The following is an 18,682-nucleotide window of genomic DNA, read 5'->3' on the forward strand; positions in this document are numbered from 1 at the left end:
TAATTTCTGGTGTTTCTGGACAACTTTTTGGCTGTCTTTGGTTAAGTGACTTTTAAAATTGCTGTAAAATATTAAGCTGTCAGGAATTTTTTTCTGTTGACTCTACTAAACTTTGGGTCAAAACCATCAATGAGGACTTTTCTACTGTCTTAAATATGTTTTTTTTTATTTTAACAGTTTACCACTGTGGGGAATGCCTGTTCCCTACATGTCGGATTTTGTTTTTAATTGTCTTTTCACTTTTTTTTAAAATGTCCATCTTGTGCTCCCTGAACCCTTGGATTGCCAGTGTGATCTCTATTCTCTCTTCACAATTTTCTACATGATTGAAATGATGAAACCTTCTCCCATATAACTTTTGTTCATTGAAATGACAGTCATAGAATGTCATTGTTATTTCATTGTCTTTACTGTCATCAATATGGCATAAATCACACACCATGAAAGTACCCATCTCTGCTAGTCACCCCGCTGTCATTCTGAAGACATTCCTTTTTCTATACACTTCAGAAATGACCACTGAAAATGTGCTATTTAATTGCCTCAGAGTTGAATACATTTTTCATTTCCACGTTCTTGTCCTTGGTGATTGCATGTGTAAAGAAATCCATGTCGTAAACCCCTGAAAAATAGCATTCAGGTAATCCCACAAGCAGAATGAAACAGACACTACAGCTTGGTAACACACAATGTCTTTCCACTTAAATGGTTGAGGGTAAATTTTGCTTCTTTGAAAAGAATCATACTAGTCATTCTTCGGATAGAAGCATGTCATCCTCCACTAGGGCCACAAATAAGTAGAGAAAAATGAGAAGTCGTGATAGTTCATTAATAAACAGTACTGGTAGATGATTCAAGGCTCTCAAGTTGCATCAGAGAGTGCATATGTCTTCCTAGTGCAGCTGGAAGTGAGATAGTGTCCTCCCACGATGACGGGAAAAGTGGTTATATCCCAAGTGCAGTAGGAAATATAGCCTGTTGAACACAAGAGTAGAACTGAGAATTGTTAAATCAAAGCAAAAAGCGTGACAGCCTTTCCACACCAGAAATAACTGACAGCAGGAATCATAGCCCTGGAGAGCTGCAGCATCAGAGGAGGAGAGAGTTCAGCAAGAATAACATGAGGAGCAACAATCAGCATGGAACAACCGGCTCTAATAAAAGGGAGAAACAAGGCAGCTGCATCTCAAAGGGAGCAGCCAGACCCAGAGCAACCTGAGGGAGAGCTATCTCAGACAGAACTAAAGGAGTCATAGCCCTAGAGGAGTAGCCACAGCCAGATAAGAGAAGGGATGAAAGGACATGGAGAGCAAGATATCTGAAGTAGTTTCTGTCAGCCTGCTTCATGCTTTGAAGTGTGCTGGTTGAAGATTCTGGCAGCAATCAGTGCAAGCAAGACCATTATGATGGAGTGTAGCTATAAAAGTACCCCCAAAAGAATATGCCTTCCAAGAGACAAACAATAGTGAAAACAAGGAAGAAGATGACTGGAATAGGGAAAAATATTCTTCTTTTCCATCCCTGTAGGCTAAATTAACCTCAGCAGTGAGATCAGTTACTGGCCCTGACTTTGCAATGCAAACAATTAATTGTTTCCTAAACCCATGTATGTATAACTTCCTTTTCCTTTTTAACTCTATGCCACATCTTTAAAATTTCCTTTTTCTTCTTTCAGTGTCAAGTGATGGAAGGAAGATTTATTTCTGATAGTAATAAAGGGAAACCATGCTTCCTGCTTCCTCTCAAAAGCCACATGCTGCATTAGGAGATCTGTTCAACTAAAACTTTACACAAATAAAAAAGGAACAGCTTCCCTAAGAAATTGAAAGCAGTGGCTTGCTCACCCTTTTGGGTGTAATTCTCTTTGAAAATACACGGTGTAACATGTTCTTCAAGAATGTGGAAGAACAGGAGGGCTAATGCAGTCACTGGAAAGCCTCTCCAAAAACTTCATTCTATTTACTTCTGTTCCTGGAGCGCTGGGAAGCCCATTGACACTGAAATAGCAAAACAAAGCCAAACCAAAACAAAAACTGCAAACCACCACCCCGTGTTTTGTTCAGGAATAGTCGTTCATAAGAAAACCAGTTCATGAGTGCAATGAAATTGTGATGATGTGCATCTATGAAGTGACAGAAGAGTAGCTCATTAACAATGAAAGAAAAACTAGATAAATCCTTATAAATTGCAAAATTTTAATTTTTCTTTAAGTTGAATTGATAACATAAGGTGGTATCAGACTACCACCTATTGAAAGTCTTATATTGTAGTAGAGATGGCTGTGGAACTCGCTTGCCATGGTATGGAGGGAGAGCTTTTTGTTCTCTCTAATATAGCTGTGCTGTTGTCTGTAAGTGCTATTAAGTCCAAAGGGTGCACATTTTTGTGATGTTGATTTTTCTTCCATGACTAGTGAGTGCAACAGGTCACTGCCCAGATTGCAGGAGTTGCTTTCAGGAGCCATTCATTCCTAATGCACTGCAACAGAGGAAGTATATTGTAATGAAAATAATGTCTCCTGTTTAGAGGAAAAGGCTGTAGGTTGTTACTGCTCCCAGTATGAAGTCATTGGAATGCAGTCAGTGATACCAACGGGTTCAGGTTCAGAGCAGCCCCAAGAGTGCCTGTCCTAAGGTATGGAGGCTGTCCCAGATCAGCTGGTGAGTGCCAATACCTAAAAGTAGACAGGTGCTTCAAGATAATTAAAATACGTCTCTTAACTCATCTTTGTACCATCCTGACTCAAGCAGGAGCAAATGATCTCTAACCCTTCACACTGGTTAGTGTGCACTAGGTATTATTTTCTGAAGAAGAAACATGGAAACTACAGTGTGTGGTATGTAAGCAGCTGCACATGGACTGTGCTTCAGTAGTGTTATGTTCCACATGCCAGGGACAATTGCATATGGATTTGACTGGAAATAATAAAGATGGAGCACACCTGTTAATAAAAGCATTTTATTTTAGAGAAGAGCTCATTAGATAGACCACTCCATCAAGTCAGAGTTATTGGAAAGATATGACCTGTTATGGTACAAACCTTCTGCCTGTTTCCCATGGAAAGGCAGTGGCAAATGGCAGCTCCCAAGGGCTGGGGGACATGATCAAAGCAGAAATGGCAACTAGACAATGGGTCTAGACACTGTCCCCAACCATCCTTCCTTCCACAACAGGAAGCCATTAGAAGGAACAAAATAGTACATCTGTGTCTCAGATATTTTCATGGCTTAAAATAGAGACATAAAGACAGGTGTACATGGAGGTACTTGCACTTGACATGCACTTGCCTTTTCTGCCTCTCTGTTTCTGCTTTGTAATGATCATTTTCAGCAAAGGGCAAAGCAGAAAGTTACAGGTATTTTCTTTGTTTCCCCTGAAGGAGTCCAAAAAACGATGCTGGTGTATAGGCAAGGGCTGATTTTGCTGATACACATACTAGTTTAGATCAATAACAGAAGAGCAACATCTACAAGTGTTAAAGTAACTTAGAAAAAATTGTAAGAATTAGAAATTAATTGAATTAATGAAAAAGAGTAAACAAAAAACTTGGCATAATATGGTCAATATTTTGATTAAATTATGATCCTGTAAGATATCCATTCAAAAGGGGGCTCTCTAGAAAAACCTCTGGCACACTGTTTTGTTGTTGTTGCTGTTATTTTTAAAGGTATGTTTAAGCACTGGGTAACTAATGAAGCTTAAAGGAGGTATTAAAAAAGAGAAATTAGAATGACAGGTTTAGTTAGAGGTGCAAATCAGTCTTAGGCAAATGGATTGAGATTCTTATGTGGTATTTAGTGAACTAAAAAAGAATATTAATTTTTCTTGAAGATTTTCATATAAAGGCAGTTAAAAAGTATAATGTTCCTTTGTCCTTGTCACTGGTGTCAAAACATATATTAGGGATTTTGGTGGTAAGGCCAAGTAAAATTCCTGTTGTAAGTTGAGTCACGATAGCATTTTATCTGGGCAATGGATAACATTTTATTATTCAAGGAAAATGATGTGACAATATCGAGCTGAAGAATATGATTAGTTATGGTCATATACCCCTGAATTTTCTTCTTTGTGTCATGTTCCTTAAAATTTGCAATGGAATTTATGACTAGAATGAGTTTTTCACCAAAGCCATCTTACTATCTGACCATTTTGGTATTATCCAGCCCTAGAACAGCTGTGTTTGTCAAAATAGAAAATGATTATGGTTTCCAAGTGAAAAGCTCTCCTTGAATATAATGTTGCTTTTCCAGTGATGTTTTGGCATTAGATAAATGGCCTTTCATTCTGTGAAAACAACATAAGGTGCCTTTATGCATCTCTGAGGATTTCATAAATGCATTACAGGTTTGTAGGTATATTTGCTGATTTTAAAAATACTGGTTTACCCATGATGTTAATAAAGTTTTAAAAACCATGTAAAAACCATTATTAAAATATGTTCTGGTTTTATTGCTGAATATTAACACCATGTTAATTAGTGAGTGTGCATTGCTTGATAAGCAAATATAAATTGGAAATTTTGCTGCTTTAAAAAGTAAAGAAGATTAATTAAATGAATTTTTTTTCCTAGTCTGTATCGTTAAAATCAAGTAGGGATGATTTTGTTTGGGCTCCTTTTAACAAATATAGTCTCTTAATTTTTAACAATTGTTGCCTAGTGCAAGGAAACCAGCCACAGCCACAATCAGCCAAGTACAGAGATGTCCAACTTTATGTGTGTAGGCTGTGGAATTTATTTGGGTTGCTTCTGTGTTGAAGGTACTTCAGTGCATCATTGAATGATTGCCTGGGTGAAGACTGTCAGGATATTGTGACATTTGGTACCAGTATGCTGCATGATCTGCATATATCTCCTTCTGTATTTCTTCCCATGGCTTTTATGTATCCAAAGACAAAGCCTCTAGGAATTGATTTAAACATTTTGCATTTCTGTCACAGGGAGGAAATCATAGGCACATGTTTACTCATTTAAACAAGTGTGTTCTGTTACTCTAATCAAATAAGGAAGCATTTGCACTTATCAAATTCACTTGCATTAAGCTTCATTTTTTTCTTGTAATACTTGGAGGTGCCATTGGAGAATACAGAAAATAGCTATGTTGTTGTATTACAGTGCTCAGTTTCTGAAAATGAAAGAGGAATTTAGTGCTGGTGACTCATGATAGTATCTAATTAATTCCCTGAAAAGAATTTCTCAGTGGGTACTTATGCAGTTCTCAGAGATGAGATAGTTTTGATAGAGACGGCTGAAGAATTCCAGAGAAGCCTTTGCAATTATCTCTGCTGTTACAACTTGATAGAAGTACTTTAGCAGAGGTCTCTCTGGAGCCTACAACAGGATCATGTTGTAACTGATGCCATGAATAGGACACTCTTGTTCCACAATTGTCAGAGTGAGGCCACAGAAGATAAAAGACTGTTCAGGTGATAAAGGTAAGAAAGTAAAACACATTTCAGCATAGCCTTCTGAGTGGGAGCTGGGGAATGGCTGGACTTCTCCCTTTGTGGGAAAAGGAAAAAAAAGGAGAGTATACAATTCATATTTTTGCTTAAGGAAGTGCAGCTGTAGTCAATACCTTTGTTTGAAAGTGCTTACTCAGTGTTCAGCTGTTCTTACAGGAGAAGTCTGTAAATTGAGTGCACTGCATGTAGTGTAACACAGCAGATCAGTTAACCAAGTTTTTAAATAATTCATTTGCATACATATACCTCTGTCTAGGATTGAGCAAATTCTGCAGATGTGACTTGGTCAAAACTTACTTTTTTTTTTGTTAAATATCTCCAAGATCCAACACACTTAATTTTGTTGGTTTTTTTTTAAATTTAATGTAATTATTTTTTAAATGCCCCATTTTTGCTACATGTTTGATGTACATTATTCTTTTGCTTTAATTCATGCTGTGTTTTTCCCAATAAGCTAAATTTCATGGGGTATCCAGCTGTGGTTGCTTAGTACCAACAAAGAATGATTGTTTTGAAAAATGTGACTTGGATATTACTTGTTGGCTAGTGTTTACAAAATTAAAGTGAAAATGTGCATTCTTTGTATAAGTTCTTGGTAGCCTGCTCTTCTAATATTTGAAATTAGCTTAGACTCACTGAATTACCCAAGATTTTGAGAACTAAAGAATAATGTATGAATTAAGGAACTTTATGCTGAAATGAAATTATACTCATTTACTTAAGAGCCCGTTTGATTGTGAATATCCTTAGGCTTCTATTTGACAGAGAACTGTAAAAATATGTTCAGCTTTTAAAAGGAAAAAACATAACCTATTTGCTGCTTTTATTGCATTCACAGTTCCAAAAGAAAATCTTTCTTTGTATGTTTCATGAAGAAAAGATATGTTTCAACCAGTACTTAAAACACATTAGCCAAAAATTGGAAGTTCTTTTGTATTCTTGGGTGATTGTGGTGAGATAGTGTGTGCCTGACTTGACTGTATGGAACAGCTCTGGCTTCTGAGGGTGACCAGATATGGAGCTGCAGAACTTTTGACAGTAGGATGTAGACCATCCTAACAAATAGTTGCTGTACCAGAGAATTACTTGGGATCTGTAGGCTGATGAGTTTACTTCATCCTCCAGTGAGATGGGGACTCTATAAAAGGTAAGATAACTGAGTATGTGGATTAATATTTTGATCTTGCCTGGTCATCACTGCTGCAGAGGGGAATTTGTTCTTACTGTCCAGCTAGAATTCTTGAGGGGAGAGTGAGTAGACAATGGATTTTAAAAAAGTTTTTGACAAGGCAGGTCACCTATAGCTCACCGGAAATTATTTAAGAAGAGAACTATTTAATGTGTATATATTGTCACTGATTGATTAAAAACCAGCAATACTAGTATACATCAGGTATATACTACTAGACATGAAATTTTGTATATTGATTCCCATCTTAAATCAGGAGGTCTTTATGAAAAAATGATGCCTTTGTGTGGGCCTGTATGTGGTCTGAGTCTTGTTTTAATCAGTGAAAAGGAAGGTGATTATCAGAACTTGATAACTATAGCTCTAATGTATGAATAAAATTCAGTGTAATTGAGGCACAAGATAGACTAATTCACATTTCTCTTAGCTAGAGAGAAGGTAACCTTAATCTCGAATTGCAGGTTTATCAGCACACAGAAAAATAACTTTAGGCATTCTGTGTCCTACTATATTTCAAAAACAAGTGGTGTTATTATATATTAATCAAGACTGATTTTGAACTGACTACTGCACAATAGAAGAAAGTTAATAAATTGCCTGTATTCAGTGTTGGTTTTCATTTTGTTTATTTGATGGAAGAAGAAGCAAAACAGATGGGTGGAGGTTTTGTGGAAAGTTTATCTATTAGGTTTCTGTTTTAGAGCCTCAGTTATGTATTTTATTTTTGATAGTCCAATGTTCCCCTCCTCAGAATCTCACTCCCTGCTTACGCCTTGGATATCATGGGAATGTTTTTCTTACCTGGATCCTCCTGCTTTTAATTTTTGTGTCACAAAATATTTTTATGAACTGAATCAATCAGCTTTAATTTCTAAAGAAGGGTGGCAAGGTGGACATTCAGTGAAGAAGAGATAAATTGAGGTCTGTGTAATTACTATCATTGATACTTAGTGTTACATGACATAAATTCATAGGTAAGCCTGCAAGATGCTGTATCTTGTCTTCACAAACTTGCGGAGGTGATTTTCCACTGTTTACTTTCTCATATATTTTAATATTGTTTTGTAATTTACAGGATAAAATATTTACAGAGAGATTGATGTAATCTCACTTGAAATGTTCTCCATGTAGACACCTGCAACTAAGTAGACTCCCATCTTCCTGTATCATCAGTGAAGATAAACAGGCACCTTTAGGGTGAAATTCATCTGTCCTATTTTAGATGCATGTCTTTGGATGAATCAGGATAGACTGAAGTGCTTGTTTCTCTCTCCTTTGCCTTTAAAGGAGATGTAGGAAGCTGCCTCAGCTGTGTACAACTGAGTAAGCATCACTTAGCTACAATGTAGGCATTTGCACTCAGATGAATCTTAATCCTGTGGCTAAAACAAAACCAGCAAAGCATACAAAAGCACAACTAAAAAGAAAAAGAAGTTGATACTGCAGGAAAAAATGAAAAATTTTATGGGAAGAAGGATAGAAGAGCTGTGTGTTTTCCAGGTCAGCCTGTTATGATCTCTTTTCCTTCCCCCACTCTAATGCATTTACAGAACAATTGATTATTTTGCCCTTACAAAAAGTCAGCTGTAGTTCATGGGTTCTGTTTTGTGTTGCTGACATTTTTTTCTCAGGAGAACTTTCTAGAATAATGACATAATTTTTGGCTCTTCAAAGAATAATGCTGAAGAAGTTTCTAGCTTATTTGTATCTCTTGACATAAGGCCTCTTGTCCCTGTCTGCTGACTTCTATATTGTTCTCTTCCCTGCAACTGCTTGACCGGTTCTTTATTTCAAGTGCTCTTCTTTACTATCTGTTCAGTATAGAGCATCTACCTTCAGCTAGCAATCACTCTGCCTCTCTCCAGGGCCTTCTGTTGAATACCTACCCTTGCTAGTCTTCTTATGTAAAAGTATGGCATGTAGAATAAAGCAAGCTATCATTTTTGTTATTTGACTAGATTTACAAAATGATCATACCAGTTTTGTACCTCCACAAGTTCAGGAGTTCCCCCAGAATGGGGAATAAATCTCTGCATAGCCTTTTTGGACAGTGCAGTTGAATTCATCTCACTGCACTTTAGATGTCTGGGGCACAGATGTGTACATGTGAGCTAGTTTCTCAAGCCTGCTTTTGGAGTGAATTACAAGAGATGGGTGCTTTTAGAGTATGATCCTCCTGATCTGAGGTTTACTTTAAGATTAGATAAAGTATATCCAGAGGTGACTTGTAAAGCTCATTGAGTGTAAGGGAAGTCTAAACAACTAAAGTGATTATAGTCACAGGTGCTACAGATTCCTGCATTAGATCAAGTATATCACTTCCTGTGTAGTTCTGTAGCAGTACTGTGTTGTAGTGGTACTAGTCAGGTTTTTGTGGGTACATACTTAAGACTTAATTTGTATCCTGTTAAATAAAATTCCATTTGGTACCATAGTTTGTGTTAAAAAAAAATTACAAGATACAAATTGCAAGTGAAACAATTAATTAAGGAATTCAAGTATAATAAAACTGAGACATTCAATAAGTCATAGAATTAAATTGATTTACAGTAATTGTGATCTGTAATGATGTAACAGGATCAAGATGTGGGAATGAGTCTTCAAAAATTAGTTAAAGCTAATCTGGGATCAAGGATGCAATCACATTATTTTATGTTGGCATGGAGAGAATTAGACTGCATGGAGGGAATTAGACTGAATACCTTAGCTTGGCTCTGCATTTCATAAATTTCAGACGTGTTCAGTTTGCATACTGTAAGTATTTCTACTCCTAATTTTGGTTATGGATTGTCTTTACCATTTTGTGAGTGCAGAAGTTTCTTCAGGGCCAGAAAGTGCATAAACTTCCATCCCTTCAGACATTGTTGGCCCACTGTCCATCAGTGAGCCTTTTCCCAAAAGCACTTTGCAAAAAAGAGCTATATGCACCTGATTTCTATAAAGTAGCCAATATACTCTCCTTTTCTGTAACAGTGGAGTCACAATGCTGAGGCTGAGAAAGCTTCAAGTGTATCATAGGTTATATGAGGAATGTGCTGGGTGATCTTTGGCAAGTGATTTCACTAGGGTGTGCCACAATTTCCTTTAAATTTGCAGAATATTGGCATTAATCTTAGAGAGCACTTGTGAGATCTGCTAATGAGCAGTGCTTCAGCAGACCCAGGTAGTGCCATTAATCACTGGATGAATAACTAGTGTATTTGTCTGGGTAGACATATTAAGATAGGGTGCAAAGGCTTAAGGCAAGTGAGATTTTACACTGACAGGAGCTAGGTATGTTTTTTGAATAGGGAAGAATTGCTTTCCACTAGACCTCTTAAACCAATGTGCTTTACCTCTTGACAAGATACTGAGTCATCCACTGCCTGGAGGAAAGCACTTAAATCATCAATAAACAGTCATTCTGCCCATTAGGAGAAGCAAGTTCGCTTCTCAAGACATCCTGTGTTGTTGCTCAATTGGACAAAGGTTGGCAGAGCAGAAGTGGATCTGAGAATGAAGTGGGGAGTAGGCTCCTTGCATGTCAGGGTGTTCAGAGACTGATGCTGATAGGTCCAAAGGGCATCTCCTGCAGCAGGACGGGTTTGTTGGGATTTTTCTGTAGGTTTAGGTCTGAGAAGTTTTCAGAAGGTATGGCAGCATAAGTCTTCTGGGCTCCATCTACTTTGCTGCTTGCCAGACAGATAGGCAGTGGGAATGTCAGCATTGCTATTCAGATGACCCCAAAAGCTATATATTCTATTTTTTCTATAACTGAACTTACGGCACATGCCTTCTTCACTTCCCACTACCCTCTGTTTAGGGTCATTTTTCAAGCTCCTCCTAGAAAGTCACTCTTCTTTATGCCAGTTATTCTCTATACCTCTTGCTTTTTAACCTTCTGCCTGCAAACCTGTTTTGCTTCCTCTCTAGTGAGAGTGCCAGTGTTTTCTGTCTTATCCTGCTCTCTTTCCCAGAACTGTGAATGTGTCGAGAACTTCTGCATTTCTTATGAATGTATCATTTTTCTCTGTTCTGCCTACTCTCAAAAGTTCAGGAAAGGTGAAATGAATTTCGTCCCATTTATTTTCCCTCCACGCTGAGGGCTTCATTTGCTCCTGTTTCTTCTCCCATCACTCCAAGGCACTTTCTCCCCTCTTAAGGTTCTCTTGCTTTTTGAATCCATTCCCTTCCTGAAACAAGCCAAGAAAGTATTTGCTTTCCCTGAGCGGGGAAGATGGCAGAACTGTGGCAAGCCTAGTGTTCTGCAAGCTGTAAGTAGGGTTTCTTGGGTTTCCTGAAGGTAATCAATTGGTAGAGAATACTTCTAAAGTAGCTGTGAAAAGAGATCTATCTTGAGAGAATAGTCCTGCCTTTGTGCCTTGACTCTCCATTCAGTCTTTGCTTGCTGTTTTATTTTGTTACTGTATAATGGCCAGCCATAGTCCATCCAACATGTGCCTAAATGGTACCTGTGAGGGGAATTCTATAATTTCCTCACATGTACATGATAGTTCTTGGTCTCTGAATAGAATAAAAGATTTTATGGGCAAGATTATATTATATGACTCAGTAGTGTCAAGGTGCTTATATGAATATATGTCTTTTGTTACTATGTGAAATTGAAACTGTAAGAAAGAAACCAGGGCATCCTGGAACACTAAATAGTGATTAGGAAAAGGAATATTTGATGAATGGAAAAATGTCTTCTTATTGAGGGTTTTGTCTGATATGTTTTATGGGTTTTTTGTTTCTGCTACAGATATTTTGGATTGCCCTGCCCAAGTTATATACAGAATATGTAGGATTTATCTATTTATGAGATTTTTAAAAAATCTTCTGTTGATCTGCTTAAACAGATTTATCTGCTGTTTAGCTACTTAAATGTCTTGGAGAACCTTACTCATTCTGTTCCTCTGGTAATATAAGGGCAATAATGTTTCCTGACCTATGGTCTTGTCTGCTCAGGTAATAATCTGTTTTGAAAGGCATTATTTCTGATTCTGCTATGTGTTCCAGACATGATTTGTCTTCCAGTAAGAATTTGTTCCACCATAACTACATATTCTAGTGTTAATAATGCAAACACCATGTTTGGGTTTATTCACTGTTAAATTCCTAAAAGCAACTCAGTTACTCTGCTATCTATATGATATTTGTTATTGCTACCTATATAAAATAATTGTGTTTTCTTGCAAATTACTAATAATTTGCAAATATTTTTGATTTATGTCATTATTTCAAGAGTTGTTTATTGCAGATAATCCATTCGGTACTTAAAAAGAGTCACTGTATTAAAGAAACAGTGGAACATGTGTAAAATTATCTAAAAATTGGGCAACAGTTGAGTTTCCAAACTACCTTGAACTTTAATTTAGCAGGAGAAGAAGTTTGTTTTAAAAGCTGAAGCCAGATAAATTCAAGTAAGTGAAAGTAGATACCTTCCAGTTCTTAAAAAGGTGCTTAGTTTCACTGTGAGAGTAAATAATAGTTGTGGCACATTATATAGTAGTCTGGAACATTATTGTGGTCTTGAATTTTCTAAAATAGAGAGAGAAACCATAGAGGGCTTTGCCTAAATTACTGTTTGATCTCTATTAATGCAGAATAAATGTTGTAATAGTCCTTTTGGCTTTAGAATCTGTAAATTTTTGAACCTCTGTAGTGTTGCTCTTTGTTTTAAATTAATGTCTGACTGAGTGTTAATCTAATTCCTGGACCTTCATCTCTAGATGAGGTGGTTGAGTTCTAGCATCATCTTTTCTTAAAGCCTTTAATTCATGGACTTGCAATTATAAGTGTCCTCTCTCTTGTATGGTCATCAGTACTAAGTATAACATTTTAATATTGGGATTGGAAGACTGAAACTTGAAATTATATTGTAAAGTGGGATATTATAGCTAAATGGTCACATCAGATCTGCCAAGTTATTTCTTCTTGAAATACAGCACTTGTGCAAAGGGAAAATACAGAGCAATTGTGTTTCTGAGAGTGAGTGAGGAAACACAAACAGGATGATTAAAATAAATAAAACGTACTCTTGCAAGTATCTGTCTGTTTCTTTCAGTAAGTACTGAGAATTAGAATCACCTGTCTTTTAGATCTCTGTGCTTTGCCTGAAGGGGAAGAGAGTAAGAATTGCTATAAGCAGAGAAATTCTGGTATACAAGTACTTACTTCTTTGCATGACAGTCTGGAAAATAACCTGACTGTTAATAAGTAAAAAAACCCAACAAACATATATATATATATATATATATATATATATATCCATATATATATCTATCATATATTTATATATATATATGTATATCTATCTATCTGTCTTATAAAATCCATATGGAAATTACTCACTTTTAGTCACCAGATCTTGAAGGGAAGTAGTATCACTGAATAGTATAATAGAGATATTATTGTTGTTGTTGTTATTATTATTATTAGTAGTAGTAGTAGTAGTATAGTATTATAAATAATCACTGAGGTAGAATTTGCAGTTCACGTTATTTCTTTGCTCTCATTTAGAACTGAGCATTTCTGTTGAGTTCATAGCAGGGTTGGGGTCAGTCACATGTGGAACTGACACATTCCTGCTCCAGCAGTGGGGAGAGTGTATTGTTTGACCTGCATGTTATTCAATATATGGGGCAGGATGTTAACAATATCACTTTGCCTCCTCACTTTTGCTGGTAAGCATTTGCATTATCTTCTTGCTCTGTTTTTCATTCTAGCACAAATAAGGGTTGTATTGGTTTCAGGGATATTAGTGTTGGATGGAAATGCCTGTTCTGAGGGGTTTTTTTTGTGTTATATTGGCATTCAAAACTCATGACTTTGTTTCTCTATTATTTCCCCTAGGGTGCAGCTCTGATTCGAATGTTGGCTAACTTTATGGGTCACTCTGTGTTTCAAATGGGCTTACAAGTAAGTAAAGGCATTTTCATCTTTGTGTAGATGTCTTTCTAGCAGTTTTTCTTGTTCTCTCTTTTTTTTCTTTTGAAGTTTTTTTTTTGCATCAATTTGTGGAAATGTTTCTTTACTTTAGGACCATCTGAGGTACCACCATGTCCCTAAAGCTGAATTTGATTGAAGGTGCAGTTTCACCTATATTTCTTGGAGTATAAAGTGATTGCACTTTAACTGGCATACAGTTTTGTGTAGAGTGCTACATAAAAGCCATTTTATCCATGTGACAACTATGTGAAGGACTAGGTGAAGAATCAGCTACTTCTCTGCACCTGCATTTGATTGCTGGTCTAACAAATAATGACAATATAAGCCAGCTTGAAAATAAACAGCCCTAAAATGAATAATGCTTTTCAGATAAATATTTTTGCCATACCTTCCTCCATAGCAAAATCCTTGAGCTTTATTTTTACCTTTAATAAGCATGTAGTGCTCTCTTCCGTAATGATGTTTTGAAAACTCACTCTGTCTTTTAAAAGAAATTTAAAGAGGTAACATTTCTATACAAAGAGAGAGAAATTCAACATGCTGATTACCAAGGATGAACTCCTTTCAGCAATAATTCAGCACAAATGAGTGGTTCGTAAACTATTTAAAAACAAACAAGCCAAAGCATAAAAAACAATGCAATTCCCTCTATTCCATTGAAATCTGCTTGAGTAAATCATGTTACAGGCAGCTGTGATTGATGAATTATGTATGATGCAGCCTGCTACTTAGAAGTGTCCTTTAAAGTAAATTGATGTTCACCTGAAATACAATTATGCTAAGTTGGAAGGAGTAATCAATCTTATCTGTTCTTAGTAAGCTTTTCATTTTGAAATTTAAATAAACTACGTCTAGGATCAGGTCATTTTTTAACAGAATAATTCTACCTCTAACCAAAATAAATTGGAAGATAAAATATAAAAAAAAACCCCATAAATGAATGCATTGGTCATGTAAGAGAGATGTTTTCCATGCAAAGGCAATGAAAGGAAACTTGCTGAGGAAATGCAGCTTTTTTGAGAGTTTACAGTACAATCAGGACTTGTAGCATAACTTACTCATGGGACCCAGCTTGATCATTTGCTTAATTGTAACACCAGATCAGATGAATTAGATAAATTTCTCATCTAGATTAGAGCTCTCTAAATCAGAAGTTTCCTTCATAAAGTCTTGTGTATACCAAGAGTAAAACCATTTTGTCATTTATGACAATAAGACTTCTGTCTTTAGTCCAGCAAACTCCATGCTCCAGCCAGGAACTTTTGTCTGGACAGATCCATTCATAGAGGAATTCAGTAGCACTTTTTCTCAGTGGACTATGTCACTCAGAAAGGAAAAGTTTTAGTGTGTCCATCTTAACCCTGTTTTATCTGTTTTCTTCTATGTTTGCCTGAGAAATAACAGAGGGCAAGTTATCCTAAAATAGACTGAGAAAAAAAGTTTGGATCAGAGTAGCTATCCAGGAATTAATCATAATTGCCATAAAGTTGTAATGGAGCTCTGTTTTTTTTATTTGAATGGTTTCCTATTATTTCTGCTTTTCACTGGTTTGGCTTTAAATAGAAACCATTCTGTTTGCTAATGGAAGTCTATGAAAAATATGACTGTGAAAATTTGACTAGTGTAAGTTTTGACATCACTTCAGTTGAAAGATGATGATTTTAACTAAAACCAGTTTGAAATCCACATAGAGATTTTTCATGTGTGTGTCTTCAAGCTAAACAAAATAAAACATAAAGTCCATAAGTTTTGCATAAGCTAAAAATTATACAGTTGGAAATACCTGTCAATCATTTAATTCTTTGTATTTTGTGAATGTAAGAAAATACTATTGCTGCACTGTAGATTTGAAGGCTATAGCATTGCTAATGTTAAGGGAAGCTGGAGGACTAATTTACCCTTTCTGTCATCACCAGTTTAGGCATTTTAGCTCTTTAGCTTGATACCATCGCTTGGGTTTTTGAATTATGTTGCCTTGAATCTTAATTGAATTCTAATACTCAACTAAATGTCCTTTGTGCAGAGTAGCAAAATTGAATATTACTACTATTTATAAATTTATTCAAATAACAGATATACTGAAAATGCACTTGATGGTTCATTCCTCCTGTGTTATTTTAATGGCTTCCTGAGTAATTGAGTTCTGAAAGACCTCCACAGACAGTTTTTCCACGATCATGCTGTGAGAAATGGTCTCAAAGGCTTTAGTAAAATCTAGGTAGACAAAATCCAGTTTTTCCTTCATCCACAAAGCAGGTCATAGAAGGGGGTCAGGCTGGTCAAGCAGGACCTTTCTTACAGCACACTGGCTGGGCCTGACACCGTGGTTGTCTTGCATCTGTGTGATGTGTGATGGCACTCCAGGCAATCTGCTCCATGACCTTCCCTGACACTCAGGTCAGGCTGGCAGGCCTGTCAGTCCTTGGGTCATCCTTCCAACCCTTGTAAATGGGTGTTAACACTGCTAACCTCTGGTTGTCTGGGACTTATCCAGTTAGCCAGAATTACTGGTAAATGATGGAAAGTGACTCGGTGAGCACTGTTGCCATCTCCCTTAGCACCCTTGGATGGATCCTGTCCCTTGTAATAGACTTGTGTTTATCCAAGTGGTGTAGAAGACTGCTGGCCATTTTTCCTCAGATGTTTGGTGCTTCAATTCTGCTCTCTGTCTTTATTGTCCAGCTCAGGGGGCTGGGTACCCAAGGAACATTTGATCTTACTATGAAATACTGAGACTAAGAAGGCATTAAGTACCTCAGCCTTTTCCTTATCCTTTGTCACCATGTTATTCCCCATATTCAGCAAAGGATGGAGATTCTCAGCCCTCCTTCTTACATATTTATTGAAACATTTTTTATTGCATTTTACTGTAGTGCCTGGATAAAGTTCTACTTTGGCTTTGGCTTGTCAAGTTTTCTGCCCACATAACCTTGCAATGACCTTGTAGTCCTCCTGAGCTGCTTGCCTCTTCTTCCAAAAGTCATAAACTTGTTTTTGCTATCTGAGCTCCAGACAAGGCTTTCTGTTCAGCTAGGGTGGTGGTCTTCCCCACTGGCTTGTCGTTCAGCACATAGGGATGGTCAGCTCAAGCACCTTCAAGATTTCTTAAACATGTTCAGCCTTCCTTGACTCCTCTTCAGGCAAAAGCCCAAGGGACTCTCTTGAGTGTCATAAACAGGCCAAGGTGGCAGTTCTGCTGACCCCTTTCCTTACTTAAGAATTGAAAATTCTATCATTTCATAATTTCTGAGCCCAAGATGCCCTCCAATCATCACATCACTCACTAATCTTTGTTCACAAACAAGAGGGCATGGCAGCTTTTTTAGCTGTCTTGCTCACCAGCTGTGTCTAGAAGTTAACTTCCACACTCTCCAGGAACCTTCTATACTGTTACCTCTCCACTCTATTTCCAGTATTATTTCAATTCTTTTTAGTGTATTAGCTATATCCTTAAGTGTTTAATAGATGAGAAAAAAGAGTTGATTCTAAAGTCTTGCTAAAGTAGCATAAACCAAAATGCATAGTTCTTTATTTGTGTTTGCATTTTTTGTGGATTCATCCAAATCAAAGCATGATTCGTTGTCTTATTAAGGGCTAAAGAATTAGAACTTTTATATAAGAGATTTGCAACAGATGGGTTGCAACCTTTGTTGCAACCTTTGGGTTAAGGAGAGGAAAAGGAAAGGTTTAGAGCAAGAGGCAAATAAGATTGCTATCTTTTTTGTTAATTGCCTGTTTTTTCTTACTCACCTGAAATGTGGGCTTTTTGAAGAGCACATTGAGACAGCTTGGGGTGAAAAATCTTTGTCAAAGAAAACAATCAGTTGTATTAAAAAGAAAAGTTGATGGAGGAGAATGAGGCTCTTTGGTGAATATTCTTTACCAATAAATGTGATCTGAAGGAAATGTACAAATATGCATATGATCTGTAACAGTTCAGCAAACTGTTCCATTAAGGAGTCTGCAAGGAACTAAAATTCTGATAGGAATTTTTACAGTGTAGATGTCTTTGTAGAGATTTATATCTGTCAAGAAAAACTGGCTGGTTCCTATGATGGTAAATATGCTTGAAAGGCCATTTGATTATAGTGTGGCAGTTCCACAATAAAACTGCATCCAAGAGACTAGTCAAGGTATGATTTTTGAAAAGCCCTTTAAAGATATGATGTCTTGAATCATGACATTTCAAACAGGTGATTTAGTTACAGACAGAACATTCTCACTGTAGCACTCCATAGACAAAAGCAAAAGAGAATGTATTTCTATTTGCTGTAATGAATAATTGAATAATGACAGTAGTAGCCACAGCTGGTAACACTTGCATATGAGAAAGTTACAGCTATTATTTTTGTAGAAAATATCTAATAAATCCTTCCTTCTCACAGTAGGTGATTTCTGTCTTTTTAAAAATTCTGGCATCTTTCATGATGTGCAGTTTCTTATGCTACAGGAAAATTCAAGTGCACACCACTGAATGCCAGTACTCTTCTTACAAAATGGTGTTGCTCTTCAGTCAAAAAGCTATTAATCAGGTGAGAAGGTGGTTAGAGTATGAAGAGGCTTGGTCAGCACTACTTGCTCTGATTATGTTTCTGAACTGCACAGATTGATAGAGGTAGAAGCCATAAGTTGGCCTTATCATTCAGTCATCACTCAGGGTGGTAATGTGCAATACGATACTAGGTCAGTGTGAGATTTTCTTCTGCTGTTGCTCCAACTGTATGATTGAAATAGATGGTGTCTTACATTTTTGGTGTCACTGGATTGCATTTTTGGGAAGATTTTACTGCTTTATGACAATGCATCTGTTCAGGTAATTTGTGCTTGGTTTTTATTTTTTTTCAAATTAAATAGAGAGAGAAGTACTAGTGATTTGAATGTCTGGTAGATGTGTTTAAAAAGGCACCTCCGGTGCTGTAATGAGATATTTCTGCAGTGGTTTATTTTTCTTATATTTGGTTTGATTATTTTGGAGCCTCATCTCTATTACTGTACGTTTGTCAACACTGCATTTCATTTGTTGTGTGACAGCTCATTGATCACATAGATCTGTATCCTTTTGAACTTCACTTGCTGCTGTGTATGTGTTCATCACTCACT

The 18,682-nt window shown here is 36.7% G+C and overlaps 1 protein-coding gene across 3 annotated transcripts in view; it reads left to right on the plus strand.

Moving 5' to 3' along the window:
* TRHDE (thyrotropin releasing hormone degrading enzyme) overlaps nt 1-18,682 on the plus strand; it is a 204,623-nt gene that overhangs the window by 98,109 nt on the left and 87,832 nt on the right. For all 3 annotated transcript variants that reach the window (XR_013773960.1, XM_079303633.1, XM_079303632.1), the window contains one exon: nt 13,487-13,552. Coding sequence is in view for 2 of the 3 variants with exons in the window: in XM_079303633.1 (XP_079159759.1) it covers nt 13,487-13,552 (66 nt within the window). In the remaining variant the exon portion in view is untranslated. The remainder of the gene's footprint in view (nt 1-13,486; nt 13,553-18,682) is intronic.

Source organism: Erithacus rubecula, assembly GCF_903797595.1.
Source record: "Erithacus rubecula genome assembly, chromosome: 4".
In the NCBI taxonomy this organism is placed as follows: domain Eukaryota; kingdom Metazoa; phylum Chordata; class Aves; order Passeriformes; family Muscicapidae; genus Erithacus; species Erithacus rubecula.